Source organism: Triturus cristatus, chromosome 4_2 (genome assembly GCF_964204655.1).
Source record: "Triturus cristatus chromosome 4_2, aTriCri1.1, whole genome shotgun sequence".
Lineage (NCBI taxonomy): Eukaryota > Metazoa > Chordata > Amphibia > Caudata > Salamandridae > Triturus > Triturus cristatus.
In genome coordinates, this window is record NC_140586.1 from 553974916 (window position 1) to 553992905 (window position 17990).

The following is a 17990-nucleotide window of genomic DNA, read 5'->3' on the forward strand; positions in this document are numbered from 1 at the left end:
CCAATTACAGATCCTCCAGCTATTGCAGAGAGCTTTGCTACATATTTTGCGGACCTTTCTGCCCCCTGGGAATGTCTGTTGGCCGCTACAGTTGAGCAATTGATTACAGATCTGCCTCCTAAGGCGCTGTCAGACGAGCTGCAGGATCAGCTGGAGGCCCCCTTGTCGGATGAGGAACTGGGAGCGGCCCTGGGGAACTCAACCCTGGGAAAGCGCCCGGACCCAATGGGTTTCCGAGTGACTTTTTTCGTCGGTACAATGTGCAATTGGCCCAACATTACCGGGCGGTAGTGGAGGAGGCTGGAACAAGGGTGGGCTTCCCCCAGACTGGAGACATGCAGAAGTGGTGGTGTTACATAAGCCCGGGCGTTCCCCGGAACATCATGCCTCTAACCGCCCCATTTCCCTCTTAAACGTGGAGGCCAAAGCCCTGGCGACGAGTCTGGCCAATCGACTATTGCCCCATATCACGTCACTTGTGCACCCCGATCGGGCGGGGTTCATGCCTCAACGGGCCACCCGGCACAATATCAGAAGGGCACAGGTGGCGATTGCGGCGATTCAATGGCTTGGGGACCCGGCGGCACTACTTTTGGCGGACATGGACAGGGTGTTTGATTCCCTGAGCTGGGTCTACCTGTTTGCTCTGCTTCCTAGACTCAACCTGGGTCCACGCTTTCTCTCCTACGTGAAACTCCTGTATACGGGGTCGACGGCGTCGTTGCGGGTTGCTGGTACCGCATCCTCCACTTTTACTATTCAGAGGGGAATGTGGCAGGGATGCCCCCAATCGTCGTATCTGTTTGCCCTTGCCATGGAGCCCTTGGCGGCCTGGGTGAGTGTGGACGTCCAGGTACGGGGATTTGAATTGGCCACGGACCTTTCCGATAGAATTGCGCTGGGAGGTCAGACGGGGGTCGGCTCATGGGCGACCGCGGTCCAGTCGGCTGCAGGTGGCTTGAAATATCTGGGGGTGGTACTTTCGGATGTACCGGCTGTGGCCTGGGAGCGTAACCTGACACCTGTGTGGGATCGGGTTCGGGCAGACCTTAAGTCCTGGTCCTGCATGCCCCTGACACTGTTTGGCAGATCGGCGATCTTCAAGATGGTGGCGCTCCCCCGACTTCTCTATCAGCTGCAGAATCACCCATATCCGATCCCGCCTAGATGGTTCCGACTGGTGAATTCTGTATTGGGGCAGTTTCTGTGGGAAGGAGGGAAGGTGCGAGTGGCCATACAAACATGTTTTTTATCCACCTATTGTGGGGGACTGGCATCCCCGGATCTCCTCTCGTATTATCAGGCCTCGCACCTGCTGGTCCTTAACGAATGGTGGTATGGAGAGAGGGGGGACCCGGCGTACGGACTGAAACGCTATCTTATGGGGCATCACACACTACATACACTTTTATACTCAGCACGGCAACGGAGCGCGCTGCCTTCAGCTACACGCGTGGTGGTCATGGTTTTGAGGCAGGCGCTGCGGCGCATGGGCTGGTGGAACGTCCTGACCCGGGAGACTTCTTTGTGGGATAATGGGCGCCTGCCCCACTTGGCCGCCCTTCCGGGGTTTCGGTGATGGGACGCCATTGGTATATCCACCCTGGGTGATGTCCTGAGGGGCACGACACTAAAATCCTTTCGCGATCTCCAAGAGGAGTTCCACATGCCTCAGGCTCAATTCTATTGCTATCTGCAGCTGCGCCACGCGTTGTCCCCTAGCCTGCAGGGCCTGGAGTCCACACCCGAGTTTAATCCCGTTGAAGCGAAAGTCTTTATGGGGGACCTGCATGACAAAAAGATTTCGCTTATTTATCGGTCCCGGGTCACACATTTCTCCCCTACACTCCAGAAACTCCGAGGGGACTGGGAGGCAGATGTGGGCGGGCTGAAAGAGGAGGATTGGACGGAGGCCCTGGCAGCCCCACGGGGGGGGGGGCGGTCATAGCGATACGATTACGTCTAGTCCAATTCAAATACCTTCACAGGGTCTACTTTACTAGGACTTGATTGTGGCGGGCGGGGATGATCGCCTTCCCGGAGTGTATTTGCTGTGGTCGGGCGGAGGGTACGTTTATACATACGGTTTGGCACTGCACATCGTTAGACCGCTTCTGGAGGGTGGTCTTTGCCTGTCTCTCAGAGGTCTTGGGTTGGGAGCTTATCCGCACACCAAAGCTGGCACTGTTACATGCTATGGAGGGGGTTGGGGGCAATGCCTAAAAACGACACCTCATGCTCCTAGGCCTGATTCTGGCGAAACAAGACATTGCCAAAGCCTGGAAGGCGACGAGGGCTCCCTCAGTGGCTGCCTGGAAAAATGGTCTGGACTTTTGCATGGGTCTGGAGCAGCCCATCTTTGTGGCCAGGGGGTGCCCACGCAAACACTATAAAATATGGAAGCGATGGGCGGCGTACCGGGGTCTCTGGCTGTAACCTCCGGCGATAGAGGAGCCTTCGATGTCGGTTTAAGTCTGGGGTGCAGCATAGGGGGAGGGGAGGGAAGGAGCGGGGGGTGGCGAGTCTGGATTAGGACCTGTCGATCTTCTTTTTCATGTTACGAATGATAGTATGGACCTGTGCGATCTTTGGGGGGGGGAGGGGGATTTGGGGGGGTGACATATCGTCAAATGCTCCTATGTATTGTATTGTTGTTCATGGGGGGGGGGGGAGAGAGTCGTTTGCTGTAATGGTTGTCTTTGGTTTGCTTTGGCAGATGACTCGAGTGCAGAGCCCTGCGCAATATATGCAAATTGACAAATAAAATATGTTTTTAAAAAAAGATGCTTTTCTCATGCAGGATTTGTTTAATACCGTTTGAGCTCAATCACAGTTTTCCATGTGACCCAAAAAAGTATGGAAATATGTAAACATCCTCACCCTCTTAAACTAACTGTTCATAAACCATAGAATATCCCAGTTCTCTCAGCTAAGATTTTTTCCATGGTCTGCGAAACCTTCCATCAAGCTTCTACTAATTACAGTAGCAGAAGTGTTCTGTTTAGTCCTTTTATTTCTCTGTCATCTCAGATCCCCGGTAAGCACTCTTGTTTTTATAGGGACTATTCTGCCTCATGAGGAAAGTTTCCACCCTACCTGGACATCTCACTTCACAGTTATGCATTTGTTTGTCTTAAATGTACTTGTTATATGTGTTGAAACAAAGTAGTGGATCAAACTTAATTTTTCAGAAGATGTGCTCTACTTTTGAACCTCTCAAGGTATTGTACTGCTAGAATCCAGTGTTGGTCTATGAGGATTGAGCACATGCCTGTTTGTTGTGCCACCCATGCACTTCAAACGTGGCAGTGCTGGGCCCTTTGGAGCAATTTTAGCACTTCTCTTGTAGAGTTATATATACAGTGCATTAGTGTAGAGTGTGACTGAGCCAGCATTAGCAGGGCACATGTAGATCACACTGTCACAAAATATACATTTTTGTACAATGTCTATTTTGCTTTCTGATGCTTGCATTAAAACATTGCTCTCAATATTTAATTGATAAATTAGTTAATATCCAAGAGTAAATCAAGCAATTTCTTTTACTAGGTTTGGCTCCTCTATTATCCCCAATACACACACCTCCCATGGGACGGATGCTGCTTGATGACCCATCATCTTCTCGGCCTACTTCTAGTGAGCCTGTTGTGCCAGAGGTGACTATTGATGAATTGCATCACACTACGATTTTAAGACACTGGTCATAGGCCCAGTTTATGAGTGACTTAGAGGGTTCGATGCTGTTTATCGCAACTGATAAAATCTCACTCTCCTGGGTCCAGAATTTAGTGTGCAATACATTTCACCTATTCTAAGGTGTGGGGGAATAACGCGCAATCTTTGGTGCTTACCACACCAAATCCATGTGTCATGGTAAATTCTTGTTAAAGGGTGTGAACTTTATCACACCTATTAATTATCATGTGTGCTAAACTTTGCATATCAGGAAATGGTGATCTGTTTGCAAACAGAGGTTTAAACAGTGGTCAGAAAACTCTGAGCCACTCATAAGCAGAATTAACATGTTAACTACACTAACTTGAAACATACCTTTTGGGGCTGGAAGAAGCAACGAGAAAGATACTTGGTACTACTGTTTCTGATGCAAGCCTTTCAAACCTAGTTTTGAAAATCTTTTTATTGAATTTAAACAAATACAATTTACTTGTGTAATCAAGAGGCAATCGGCATATTTCAGCATAGAAAACTGTGCATTATATAGAACCTGGGTCACATTCAGGGGACTTCTTGTGAATTTCGTTTTGGTCTTTGCAACTCTAGTTCCACTGTAGGGGACACACATAGCTCACCTCGGTACGTATTCCATTTGCCCCACTTTCTGTCCCATTTTTTAGGGCACCCTCTCCCCTTGAACACCTCTTTCTCTGCAATCATGCATTTATCATATTCCCTAGAACACATCCGAAGCGAGGGTCTGTCTGCCACTCCCCATTTCCTTGCTATCTCTCTTGACCAGTGTGTAACCCAATGTCATGAATTGTCGTTCAGCCTCTGTAAGGTCAGTGTTCTCCCAGATGTTTAGGAGACCCAGCATAGGCGTGAGGGCTTGTTCTTTCCCCAGGGCATCAAGGATACTTTTTGTGGCTCCCTCCCACAGGGGTCTCACCTCTGGGCATTCCCATATCATGTGAAAAAAGGATGCGTGTTGCTGGCACCCTCTAAGGCATACCACATTAGGCCTAGAGCCTATTTTTGCTAGGGTCACTCCTGTGAGGTAGGACCTATGTAACATTAATTGCTGGATAAGCCTGCCAGTCCTCGTAGTCTATTGCTCCAAGTCACTTTGCCATTTTCTCGAAGTTTATTAAAAGTGTGTGGCAGATTATTACACAGTTTTTTATATGTGAGTGATATGGCCTTTTTCAGCAGAGGACCATCCAATAGCCTGTCTTCCAGGGGGGACGTGTCGGGGATATCTGCCATGTCTGGGATCGCTGTCGTAAGGGCGTGTCTCACCTGTAGGTAGCGAAACACCTTCCCCTCAGCCATAGCATACGTCCTTTGTAAGTCGTCGAACTTGAGTAACGCCCCCCGTTTTACCATGTCTCCTATCTTGGATATTCCAATGGTGTCCCACTTATCGAACCCCGGATGGTTGCCCTGGAGTCCCAATGTCTGTGTGCACCACAGGGGTGTAGCCTTGCTAAGGATCGTGGTCCAACCCAGGCGAGAGTTCGCCAAGTGCCATATCTCTACCGTGTCTGCCATAGGGCCAATATATCGTCCTTTCCTGCCCTTGGAGTATAATGCCTCCAAATAGCCCAATCTGCCCATCTGATACCCATCTAGCATGTAAGCTGGGTCCGCCGGGGATCCATATATCCAGTGGTTGATCACCACTAGCTGCATCGCCCAATAGTAAAGGCAGAGGTCGGGGAGGGCAATTCCTCCATCGTACCACCCTTTAGTCAGCTTATGCAGGACTATTCGGGGGATCCTCCATCCCATAGCAGTGTGCGAATTTCGCTCTCTACTCCGGTGAAATAAGCGTCCGGGATCCTGTGGGGGCAGTTATGAATAATGTACAAGAACAGAGGAAGAGCCAACATTTTAAAGATGGCTGCCCGCCCCACCAGAGACAGAGAACACCAGTGCTTGACGTCCTCTCGAAGCCGGGCCAGGGGGGCCGCCAGGTTACGTTCGTAAAACAGCTGAGGGTCTGGAGTCACAAAGATCCCAAGGTATCTGAAGCCTAACTATGTGATTTCCACATTACATCCCGTCGGTAGTCTGGGGGCTTCCCCTTTCAAGATACAAAGTACTGATTTACTGCAGTTTATGGCATACCCAGAGTACTTCCCAAAGTTCGTGAATATGTCCAAAACCCCACATAAGGACCTGTAAGGGGACTCCAAGTATAGCAAAATATAATCTGCATAAAGTGATATCCTGTCATCGTGACCCTCCGCCCATCGCAGACCTCACCATAGTGTCTCGCCTAACCCAAGCCGCCAGCGGCTCTAGCATCAAAGCAAACAGGGGGGAGAGAGGGCAGCCCTGTCTTGTACCCCTCCCCAGGGAAAAGGACCTGGATGTACGGTTGTTCACCCGTACTTGTCCCCGTATTTCTGTATATAGGAGTCACACCCATCCCATATATTTTGGACCGAAGCCCATACGCCTCAAGACCTCGAATAGGTAGGGCCATTCAATGGAATCAAATGCCATCGAGGCATCCAGAGAGAGGATCACCGCCTCTTCCTCAATAAACTCCCAACGGGCAATGACACTATGTAGACGTCTGATGTTCAACGCTGTGTTCCTTCCGGGCATGAAGCCCGACTGATCCAGGTGGACCAGTGACAGAAGGACCGCTATTAGGCGTTGGGCGAGAACTTTAGCTAAGATTTTGGCCTCCGCGTTGATCAGGGAAATCGGGCGGGATGAACCACATTCTGTCGCTGGCTTCCCGGGTTTCCTAAGTACTACAATGGATGCTAGTCGTAGGTCCGCTGGCAGGAGACCCCACTCATAGCTTTCTTCAAACATTTCTCGCAGCTGCGGCGTTACCTGCGTGGTCGCCACTTTCAGGAATTCTATAGGGATACCATTGGTGCCCATCGCTTTGCCTAATTGGATCTTGCTCATAGCCTGGTGAATCTCCAAATCTGTCAAATCCCCCTCCAGTGCTTCCCTGTCTTCTTCCGACAGAACCGGCACGTCACTATCTGCCAACAATTGGCAGGAGTCTTCTGAGGTGTATGAGGTGGAGGGGTATACACTTGTTCCAAGTGAGTAAAAAAAGCGTTGGCAATATCCAGCGGGTGAGTAACTTGCGACCCGTCTCCAAAAGTTAGCAGAGGCACCCATCTCTCCCCCTGTTCTCTCCTCTCCAGCCACGCCAATAATTTCCCAGCTCTGTCCCCTATTTCGTACAGTGTGTGCGTGGTGTGAAGGAGTTTAGCTTCTAGCTTTGCTCTGGTCAGGGACCGGTACTCTTCCCGTTTAAGCTGCAGTTGGTGTCTAGTGTCGTCCGAGGGGGCCCTATTGTAGTAGTCTTCCAGTCTCCGGAGATCTCCTTCTATCTGGACTATATTTTGTTGCCGTTTTTTAGTGTACCCTACTTGGAGAGCCAGGGCCTGTCCTTTAATCACAGTCTTGAACGCTTCCCAGACCGTTTGTGCCGATGCCACTGAGCCTTCGTTTTCCTTAAAGTAATTTTGAGTGCATTTAATTAGGTCCACCTTAGCATTTGGGATCTTTAACAACCCGGGGCTCATGGACAGGGTGGTGCGTGGTTGGTACTCAAAAGTTATTAACTCTACTGTCACTGGGGATTGATCTGAGATGCCTCGTGGGAGGGCCCTAGGGGTTTCGAAACTGACCAAGAGCTCCGGACTGTGTTAGGAAGTAGTCTATCCGCGAGGAGCTTCTGTGTGCGTTCAAGTAGTATGTAAATTGAACTCCGTCTGGCTGGAGCGCACGCCGAATATCAACGAGGCCTAAGGCCCCTGCAAACTCTCATCTGTGTATGCGGCGAGTGTCTGGGTGGAAGCCTGTCCCTGCTGTCATTCATTGTCATGTTGAAGTCTCCTCCCATTAGTAAAGTATCCAAAGGAAGATCTGCCACAACCTTCCCCAAATCTGCCAACGCTTCTCTGCCCATCGCTGGAGGGAGGTACACCGAGACCACATTTAAGGGCCTGCCCTCCCACTGCACCTCTGCCACCGCAAACCTGCCCCTCTGGTCAGCCCAAGTCCGCCTTACCGTGAGTGCTACATTCTTCCTAACTAGGATACCCGTTCCCTGGGACCCAGAACTGAATTCGGAGTGCACTAACAGTTTGTAACCCCATCTTGTAAGTGCTTTGCATTTGTTGCCCACCAAGTGCGTCTCCTGGAGAAGCACCACATCAGGGGCTTGTCTTCTAATGTACTGCTGCACTATTCCCCTCTTAATTTTATCCCCCATGTAATGAACATTCCACGTCATCACCGCAAGTGATATATCCCTCTTAATCGCTACCATCTGGTGTCTTGGGTACAAATCCACTCACCCAACCGTCTCCCACACCCGAGCTGTAAGCCATCTAGGGGGAGTTCCCCCAACGTCTCCCTGCGTCAACCCCCATGCAGACGTAAAAAATACTATTGCAATGTCCCCTTCTCGCCCTGAATTACGTTCGGCTTGTTCCAACCCGAAATAAGCTCCCATTTTGCCTTTGCCACGTGAACTCAAACAATTCAAATAACCCTGTGTCCCTCCCCTTAACTGCCCTTCCTCCCCCCTCCATGCTCCCCTGCCCGTGGATTTAGAACTACCTACCCCCAATCTCGGCAGAGTGCCTTGTGACCCTCCCATGAAGTTCTAGGGTGTTGGCTAACCGCCGTATCCCCTTGGCCGTGCCATAGTGGTCGTGCTGACTTATAGGATACTGTATACGCACTTCCCCCCGTTTGTTAGATCCACCCACAGGACCCTCAGTGTCAGCGTAGCGCTTAGGTTCAGTCTTCGCCACCACGCCTTCTCTCCTCCTTCTCTGCCAGGGAGTCAACGTCCTCTTTGTCTTGCCGTTCAGTGCCAGTGGGCGTCCAGGCACCTGCCCCACGACCCCGTCGCGGGCCCCCGCCTTTCCTCCACCCCTCCAACCAGTCCCAGGCTTCTTGTAGCGTGGAGAAGAAGTTAGTCCTCCCATCCGCTTCCACTCGCAGTTTCGCAGGAAACAACATAGCATATTTCACTTCACGTTTACGCAGTTCTCGTTTTACTTCTAGAAAACGACGTCTTTGTGCCTGGACCTTCGCGGTGTAGTCGGGGAAGAAGGTGACCACGCTGTTGTCTATCTTCAGTGGAGGAGTGGTCCTGGCTGTTTGCAGGATGGTATCTCTGTCCCTAAAGTTGAAGACCTGCGCGATAATGGGGCGCGGAGGAGCCCCGGCTTAGGACGACCCCCCCGGCATCCTATGCACCTTTTCAATGGAGAAGTAGTCAGACAGTCTCTTGGGTTGAAGTTGTTTGGTGATCAACTCTTCCACATACAGGTCGGTCGTGGGTCCTTTGGACCGTTCCGGAACCCCCAAAATACGAACGTTATTTCTTCGTGCTCTCCCTTCGGATTCGTCCAGCTGTTTCGCCATCGAGGCTTGCTGTAATTGCAGTATGTTGACTTGGCGTTGAAGCTGAGATGTGTCCGCCTGTAACTCAGCTGTAGTATCCCCCAGCTGTCTGACTTTGTCGTCCATTTTACGGAAGTCTGCGTGGAGCAGGGACACCTCCACTGTCACTGAGTCCATGGACACGCGGACCCCAGCGATGGCCTTCATGATGTCGTGGAGTGTAGGGTCCGTCTTTGGGGAGGAGACACTGGGCTCGCCTGATGATAGCATTTATTCTGTGTCCCTCTCCCCCACTGCCTTGTTCCAGGCATAATTGGCTAATCTGGCCTGGGCGGAGGCCTTGGTACCTTTACCACTCGCCATTGCCGCTGGTGGGCTGATTTTGCTCTTGCGGCCTGTCCCGGTACTCATCGCCGCGGCCCGGTGGAGGCTGATCCCACCAGTGGCCTGTCGGGTTTCCCACTGGTTCTCTTGGCTGTGGACCACGAGCGACGACAGTTAATGCCCAGTCCTTAACTGCACCCAATACCTGCAGGTATTTATCCAATTGCCCCTTTCTCCGGCCGGGGCCCTCCGTCCCCCCTCCCCGCTGGTCTAAGCTTTTCCGCGTCCCGAAGGTTCCCCCAAAGCAGAAGCAAATCTACGGAGGGAAGGGCTGCATTCACCAAGCCAGCCCCCCTCCGTTTGGGCCGTCGATGGTGCCGAGCGTCGCCAACCCTGGTGTCAATAGCAGGAGAGGGGGGAGGGGCGCGGCCCGGCCGCCGGCCTCAGCCGGGACCTCGATCTCCGTCACTCCGGGGCTGCTAGCGCTGTTCTCCCGCCCGCACTCACCTCCTCCGCCGCAGCCGATTCTGTGCTCCACTGGGTCCGGTCCGCGCTCCCTTCGCCTTGTTCCGCTGTACTCCTCCCGCGTCGTGGTGTTCTCAGGCCCTGCAATCCGCACCTGAGCTCCGGGGATCACACGGCGATCTTCCGCGCGGCCGCCATTTTGCGCTCCGCTACTGCTGCTCCTCCGGGACTGAAGCTCGGGCAGAGCCCCTCCGCGCAGCGGGAACACCCAAATTGAGCTGGGGGGAAGCAGGCACCTTCTCACCCTAGCTTGCAGGCTCAGCACTCACTTTAAACCGGATTATGAAGGATTTTTGCGGCGAGGGCGGAGAGTGAGCGAGATTATCATTCTGTTATGATGCACTGGTAAAAAGTTATGTTCAAGACAAAGTAACCACTGTTTTAATGACGGTTAAAAAAATTAAGGTGGTCTCCCTCTGAAAAGCTCTCAGTATGCTTTGAAATATGGTGGAGACCACAGTTGTCTAAGTACTGGATGCTATACATCAGTTTTCAGTGATCATGGAAGTTTAAACATTTTGTATGTTTCTGTTATTTTGTCCTTTTCAGTTTGAGTGAGCAAAATGTGTTTAGATTTCATGAGTGGCAACCAATGCAAACAAGCATTGGCATTGCCAATAGGTCTCGCCTTCTGGATTATATAAGTTTTTAGCAAAGCATTAGTTAATCCTGTGTGCCTCAACATTTACTGTTCTTGTGTCACTGGTAAAGTTTCAAAGACACCTTAGCTTGTGTTTCTATTCTATTTATTGTTCGTTGGATAATGCTATTTATGCCTCTAGTGGGTAAGTTTGTAATGAAGTTTCTATGGGTGAATGAACAGGTGTGTTTGTAATCTGAAAGAGGCAGTTATAGATTTCTTACCTTAGAATTTCCCTCAGGTGTCAGACTGGATCCAGAGAATATTTTCTTAGCAGTACCCCTGCGCATCGGTAGGTGGCGTCATTGGGACTCCGCGTCCCTCGTCGATGTCGTGGTCACCGGGATGACATCTCAGTGCCTACTTAGACGCAGCTCCTGAGCGCTGACGTTCGTTCTTTCTTTTTCCGCGCCAGCCTAGCACAGATCCGGAGAGAGGAACCCCTTTAGTCACTTTTTGACTAAGCTTTTCCCGACATTTTGTTGACTTATTTTCGAGTCTTTGACTCCTGATGCGGGAAGCCTGTCACAAACTGATGTCTGTGATGGACCTGTACCACGTGTGCCTTTGGTGTCTAAAGCGCAACCACGACCTGAAGTCGTGCCCTGACAGCCGGGCCATAAATCCAAAGTCTTTGCCGGAGCGGTCCGGAAAGCTTTTAGAGACCCACCAGTCAGCTCTGTGTTGCTCCTGGTTTAGTTCGAGGGGGACCTTACTTGACCTTCCCTGGCGGTCTTCCCGGTGACGTCGCCCCCGCGTTGGCCGTGCCCCCGGCCAACGCTGTCCCCATCCTCACCCCTGAGATGGAGCCGGACCGACGTCGGTCGATGTCGAATCCGACGCTGGAGGGTACTTTTGTTCCACTGTTTATCCCTGGTGTTCCCTATCGCTCAGAAGGTGGTGATGAGGATTGGGAGGGGTCGTTGGACCCTTTGGTAGACCAGCTTGAAGAGCCGGACTGGAGAAAGGACCTGGGTGACGCCAGTGGTCTGGACACTTCTCCAGACCTTAGCATGCTTTCTTTCCCTACCGTGGCTATGGAGGAGAAAGCGTCTTGTGCTGTGGTGGTGCGAAGGGCAGCTGAGGCATTGGGCCTGAAGCTCCCTTCAGTGGCAGTCAGGATTAATCTTCTGACAGAGGTGCTTCAGTCTACGGCAACCTCCTCTGAACCCAAGCTCCAAGCCCAGCACTGGGGCTCCTGTGGAAAGGATGATTGCCCTCCGCTACCGCCCGGCTCAGGGTGACACAGTTTTCCTCACCCAACACTCTTCCCCTGAGAGCTTGGTAGTCCAAGTCTCTTCTTCCAAGGGCAGATTCCCTTCTGCTCCCCCAGACTGTGAATCCAAGAAGTTGGATCACCTTGGGAAGGGCATGTTCTGTTCTTTCAGCTTGGCACTGCGGTCCGTAAATACTGCGTGCCTCTTGGGCAAATACTCCCAAACTATCTGTGATACTTTCGCACAAGTGCTGCCTCAGTGCCTGGAGAAGGCCGGGGCCGTTCTCTCCCAAAGCAGTGGCAGATGAGAGGGACGCAGCTAAATTCACGATTTGATGTTGACTGGATACCACTGACTCACTAGGCAGAACGATTGCCACGTCGGTAGCCCTTAGGCGCTACTTTTGGTTGAGGATGTCTGGCTTTTCGGGGGATGTCTAGTCAACTTTGCTAGACATGCCCTTCGATGACCGTCTCCTTTTCGGCAACAAAGCAGACTTGGCGCTGGAGCACTTTAAGGATTCTCGGGCTATGGACAGATTCTTGGGCCTTGCTGCGTCTTCCCATCCACCTCAGTCTGCTTTTCGCCTATTTCAAGGCTACGTCAGGGGTGCCCTACGGAAGGGACGCCCACCCAGGTTCGACCCTGTCCAGCCACCGGTTTACGCAAGCTGCCCAGCTGTGTGGTCGCAGACGTGGGAGCCAGCGACCTCGCCTGTCTGGGAGCCAGCAGGCGGGCCAGTCCACCCTTCCTTCCCCTGCAGCAGCCTCCAAGCCTTCCTAGTCTGACTTTTCAGGGCCACCAACAGCCCATGGGCAGCAGGATTTGCCATCACCTCCCCCACTTGCAAACCGTCACGTCAGACCGGTGGGGTTTGCAAATAGTCCAAAGGGCATACTCCCTCCCCTTTGAGACTCCCCCCCCCCCCCCCCCCCCTCCCTCCATGCCACTGTCTTATGTCGGAGTATCATTTGGCGCTTCTCCGCTAGGATTTCTCAGCTCTCTTGGCCAAGGGAGCTATCGAGAGGGTTCCCGTGCCACAAATAGGTTGTGGTTGCTATTCCCGCTACTTTCTGGTGCCCTAGAAGGACAAAAGCATGCATCCTATTCTAGACCTCAGGGCCCTCAATCGCTTCTTCGAGAAGGAGAAGTTCAGAATGCTAACATTGGCTCAGGTCCTGTCTGCCTTTGACCCTGGAGACTGGATGGTGGTGCTGGACTTACAGACGCTTCCTACGGTTCACGGTAGGCCACGAGCATTTTCAGTTCACTGTGCTCCCCTTTGGCCTTGCCAGTGACCCTCCGGGTTATGATACCGATGTTTCAGCCTCTATCCTGGATTTTGGTGAGAATGACCCTGAGGCTTCTGGGCCTCATGGCCTCCTGCATCTTGCAGTGGATCATGCTTGGGTCAGAGGCAGATCCCTTCCCCAACGAAACCTCACTGAAGTGAGACATATGTCACTCCTGGGATGGGGAGGTCATTTGGGGAAGGCGGAGATCTGAAAGAGATACGTTAGTGATAGATTCCTTACCTTAGAATATCCCCAGGATTCAGACCGGATCCGGAAAGTTTTCATCAGCAGTACCCCTGTGCGTCGGTAGGCGTCGTCGTACGGCTCAGCATACGTCATTGGCGTTGTATTCGCCGAGATGACGTCGCTGGAACTACTTAGACGCGCCCACACGCGCGGACGTCAGTTCTTTCTTTTTCCGTACCGCAGAGAGAGCGGTACCCCCAGTCATTTTTTGACTGAGTTTTTTGGGACTTTTGTCTCTGTTTTTTTTAATACTTACACTCCAGGTGTATAGGGATGTCCGGTTTCAAGTCTTGCACTGCCTGTCTCCGAACAATGTCGGTGACGGATCCGCATCGCGAGTGTCTCTACTGCCTGGGGCACGACCACGACTGAGTAGTGCTCCCACTGCCGGGCCAAGGCTCTGAAAATTTTGTGGGAGTGGTCCCGAAAGTGGCTTGTGGCCCGGGAGTCGGCTCCGTGCCGTTCCAGGTCCCGTGGGAAGTCGAGGGACCGGCCGCGGAGCCATCACCACCATTCTAAGTCTTCGCACTCGGAGTTAGGTAAGGCGAAGCCCGTGTCTTCAGACCGTCCAGCCCCGCCGGTGCACCTTCGGGCCCCGCAGGCCCGGACTGGGATGAGGATCCGGGGGATGCAGGTGACCAGGAATATACTCCTCAACCTGGCTCACTGTCTCCTTCTACCGTGGCTATTCTGTGTAGGATACGGTTGCGCAAGTGATGCCACAGTGTCCGGTGGAGGCTCATAAAGTACTCTTTCAAGCTATTGCTGAGGGGAGAGACGCAGCCAAGTTCACGATCCATTGTGGTCTTGACACTGCTGACTCGCTGGGCAGGGTGATTTCCAGGACCGTGCCGTTACGCCGCCATGCCTGGCTGAGAACGACTGGCTTTTCTGGGGATGTCCAGAACACATTGATGGACATGCCCTTTGATGGCACGCGCGTGTTTGGCGATAAGGTGGATTGCGCGTTGGAGCGTCTTAAGGACTCGCGGGCTACAGCTAAGTCTTTAGGCCTTTCGGCCACATGCACTCCTTCCGCTTCTGCTTTTCGCTTCTTTCGTGGTCAAGGAAGGGGCGCCCAAACATATTCGTTTAAGATCCACGGGCCTGCACAGCAACAGTCTCAGTGCAGCCGCGGATGTGGGACCCGTAGAGGTGGGTCAAGGGACCTGCGTGCAGCTAAGTCCACCAAGCCCCTCCCCCCCCTCCTCCCCCCTGCTACCCCTGCCTGCAAACCTTTGTAGTCTGGTGTTTCAGGCCCACCAGACGCCAGTGGGTGGCAGGAATTGCAATAACCTCCACCACTGGCGCACCATCACATCGGACAGGTGGGTTCTGCAAATTGTCCGAAGGGGTTACTCCCTCCCCTTTGAGACGACCCCCCCGTCATGCCACCTCAGTATCACCGCATGTCAGGGGATCACTTAGCACTTCTCCAGCAGGAAGTTACGGCCCTCTTGGCCAAGGGGGCCATAGAGCGCGTTCCGATGCCAGAAGTAGGTTGTGTTACTCCCACTACTTCTTGGTTCAAAAGAAGGACAAAGGCCTGCGTCCAATCTTAGACCTTCAGAACGTCAGGACGAAGGAGAAGTTAAAGATGCTCACACTTGTTCAGGTCTTGTCTGCCTTCGACCCCCAAGACTGGATGGTTGTGTTGGACCTGCAGGACGCGTATTTTCATATCCCCGTCCTGCCGGCCCACCGGCGTTACCTGCGATTCACGGTAGGGCAGGAGCATTTTCAATTCACCGTGCTCCCCTTTGGCCTTACCAGTGTGCCTCGGGTGTTCACCAATGTGATGGCGGTGGTCGCAGCTCATCTGCCCAGATCAGGGGTTTGTCTTCCTCTATCTCGATGACTGGTTGTTGAAGGCGGGCTCGCCCCAGTCAGTCCTCTCCCACCTCCAGACTACGGCTGACTTCCTGGGGTGGGGTCGTGGACCCTATGTCAGGAGGCTCTGCACCTCTGAACATGGCTGGAACGTCAAGACATTGCCTTGACGGTTCAACACCTGGCAGGACGAACTCGGCCGCCAGTGCCTGATGGATCACGAATGGCGTCTTCACTCGGAGGTGACGCAAGAACAGTGGGGAGAGCCTTGGTTAGATGTATTCGCCATCGAAGAGAATGCGCAATGTCATCACTTCTGCGCGTTGGAGTTTCCAAGGCAGCACTTGCTCGGAGACGCTTTTCGTCACGAGTGGAGCTGCGGTCTATTGTACGCCTTTCCGCCTATACCATTTCTACCCAGAGTGCTGAAGAAGATCAGTCTCAACTGGGCCCAAGTCATTCTTGTGGCCCCGAACTGGGCTCGAAGAGTTTGGTATCTCGAGCTACTCAGTATGAGCATGGATTCCCCGATCCGACTGCCTCTTCGGGATGATCTTCTGTCGCACCAACAGGGGACGGTCCTCCACCCGAACCTGTGCAGCCTCCACCTACATGCGTGGAGATTAAGCAGCGACAGTTGATTTCGTTTGACTTGCCTCCTGAAGTCTGTGATGTCATTCTGGCAGCCAGGCGTCCCTCCACTAAATCGGTATACACCTGCAGGTGGAACAAATTTGTGGCATGGTGTACAGGAAAGACTGTGCATCCCCTTTCTGTCCGTCTTTCAGAGCTTCTTTTGTTCCTTCTTTCTCTGGCCCAGCAGGGCTCTGCTCTGGGCACTATTAAGGGCTACCTTTATGCAATTTCAGCTTTTCTCAGGCTTCCTGATCAGCCCTCTCTTTTCAAGACCCTGTTAAGATTTCTCAAAGGCATTACTCACCTTTTCCCTCCTATTCCGTTTGTGATGCTGCTCTTTCCTGTAAGCCTCCTTTTCTGTCGGTTCCTGACGATCCTCCTGGCACTGAATGCATTTCTTCCCTCTCTCAAAGGAAAGGTGGTGCAGATGTTCACGGACAACCCCACCGCCATGTGGTAGTGCAACAAACAGGGTGGGGTGGGGTCTAGGACCCTTTGTCAGGAGGCTCTTCGCCTCTGGACATGGCTGGAACATCAGGTCATGACCCTGGTCGTTCAACACCTGGCAGGCTCACTGAACGCCAGGGCGAACGAACTCAGCCGTTGGTGCCTGGTAGATCACGAATGGCGGGCGTCTTCACTCGGAGGTGGCGCAAGATCACTTTCAATGGGGGGGAGGGGTGGGGGAGAGCCTTGTTTAGATCTGTTCGCCACTGAAGAGAATGCGCAATATCAGCAATTCTGCGAGTTGGAGTTTCCAAGGCGGCACTGCTCGCTGATGCTTTTCGTCGCGAGTGGAATTGCGGCCTCCTGTACGCCTTGCGGCCTGAGGGCTAAAGAAGATCAAGGGTGACCGGGCCCAAGTTATTATTGTGGCTCCGGACTGGGCTCAAAGAGTCTGGTACTCAGAGCTCCTGAGCATGGCTATTGATCCTCCACTCAGACTACCCCTTCAAGAGGATCGTCTGTCGCAGCAGCCGGGGAAGGTTCTTTCCCTCAACCTGTCCAGCCTCCACCTCCTTGCATGGAGATTGAGCGGCAATAGTTGACAGCTTTTGACCTTCCGCCCGAAGTCTGTAATGTCATCTTGGCAGCCAGGCGTGCCTCTGCTAAATTGGTATACGCCTGTAGATGGAACAAGTTTGTGGCATGGTGCACAGTAAAGGCTGTGGATCCCCTTTCTGCCCCTCTTTCAGAGGTCCTCTTGTATATACTTTCTTTGGCCCAGCAGGGCTCTGGTCTTGGCACTCTTAAAGGCTATCTTGCAGCTATCACTGCCTTCCTTCGGCTGCCTGATCAGCCTTCCTTGTTCAAGTCTCGTATTGTAAATAGATTTTTTAAGGGCATTACTCATCTCTTTCTTCCATCTCCTTTCATAATGCCTCAGTGGGGCTTTAATCTTGTTCTTACTTATCTCATGTGTGCTCCCTTTGAGCCCCTTCATAACTGTCCTCTCAGGCTCCTCACTTTGAAAACTGCCTTCCTTGTTGCCATCACTTCTGCTCACAGGGTGACTGAGCTTCAAGCTCTTTCTTCCAAGCACCCTGTCTTCTCCGTGTTTTCAGACCAAGTGGTGCTTCGAACGAGGCCCTTCATTCCTTCCAAAGGTGGTTACGTCTTTTCACATTGGACAAACTATTATATTGCCTACCTTTTTCCCACATCGGCACCCTTCCAAGGAGGAAGAGAGACTCCACCGTCTGGACCCTCAGCGCGCGATGTCTTTCTACCTTGACCGCACAAAACATTTACAGGTGGATGATCAACTCTTGGTTGGCTATGTAGGTGCCAAGAAAGGTTGGGCTGTTCAAAAGCATACCATTTCTAGATGGGTTGTCCTTTGTATCAAAATCTGTTAAGCTTTGGCGAAAAAGGAACCTCCAGTGGGGCTGCAGGCTCACTCCACTAGAGCTACGACACCCATCACTGCATTGGCATGTGGAGTCCACTTCTTGATATGGGTCAGGCAGTCACGTGGGCAACTTTGCACATGTTCACCAGACATTACTGCCGGGAGAGCAGAGTCCAGAGGGACGGCTATTTTGCCCGTTCGGTCCTCCAGGACTTCCTTGTGTGAACTTGGTTCGCAGACCCTCCTCCGGGGATGGTTTTGCTGGGGAATCTATTCTAAGGTAAGGAATCTATAACTGTCTCTTTCAGATGAGCACGTTACTTACCTTCAGTAATGTATCTGTAAGA

At 52.4% G+C, this 17990-nt stretch overlaps 1 protein-coding gene across 4 annotated transcripts in view; it reads left to right on the top strand.

Annotated features, from left to right (window-relative positions):
* Positions 1–17990, top strand: part of BRDT (bromodomain testis associated) — a 1895586-nt gene that overhangs the window by 1233593 nt on the left and 644003 nt on the right. For all 4 annotated transcript variants that reach the window (XM_085602176.1, XM_085602174.1, XM_085602177.1 and 1 more), the window contains one exon: positions 3550–3656. In XM_085602176.1, the coding sequence (XP_085458302.1) occupies positions 3550–3656 (107 nt within the window). The remainder of the gene's footprint in view (positions 1–3549; positions 3657–17990) is intronic.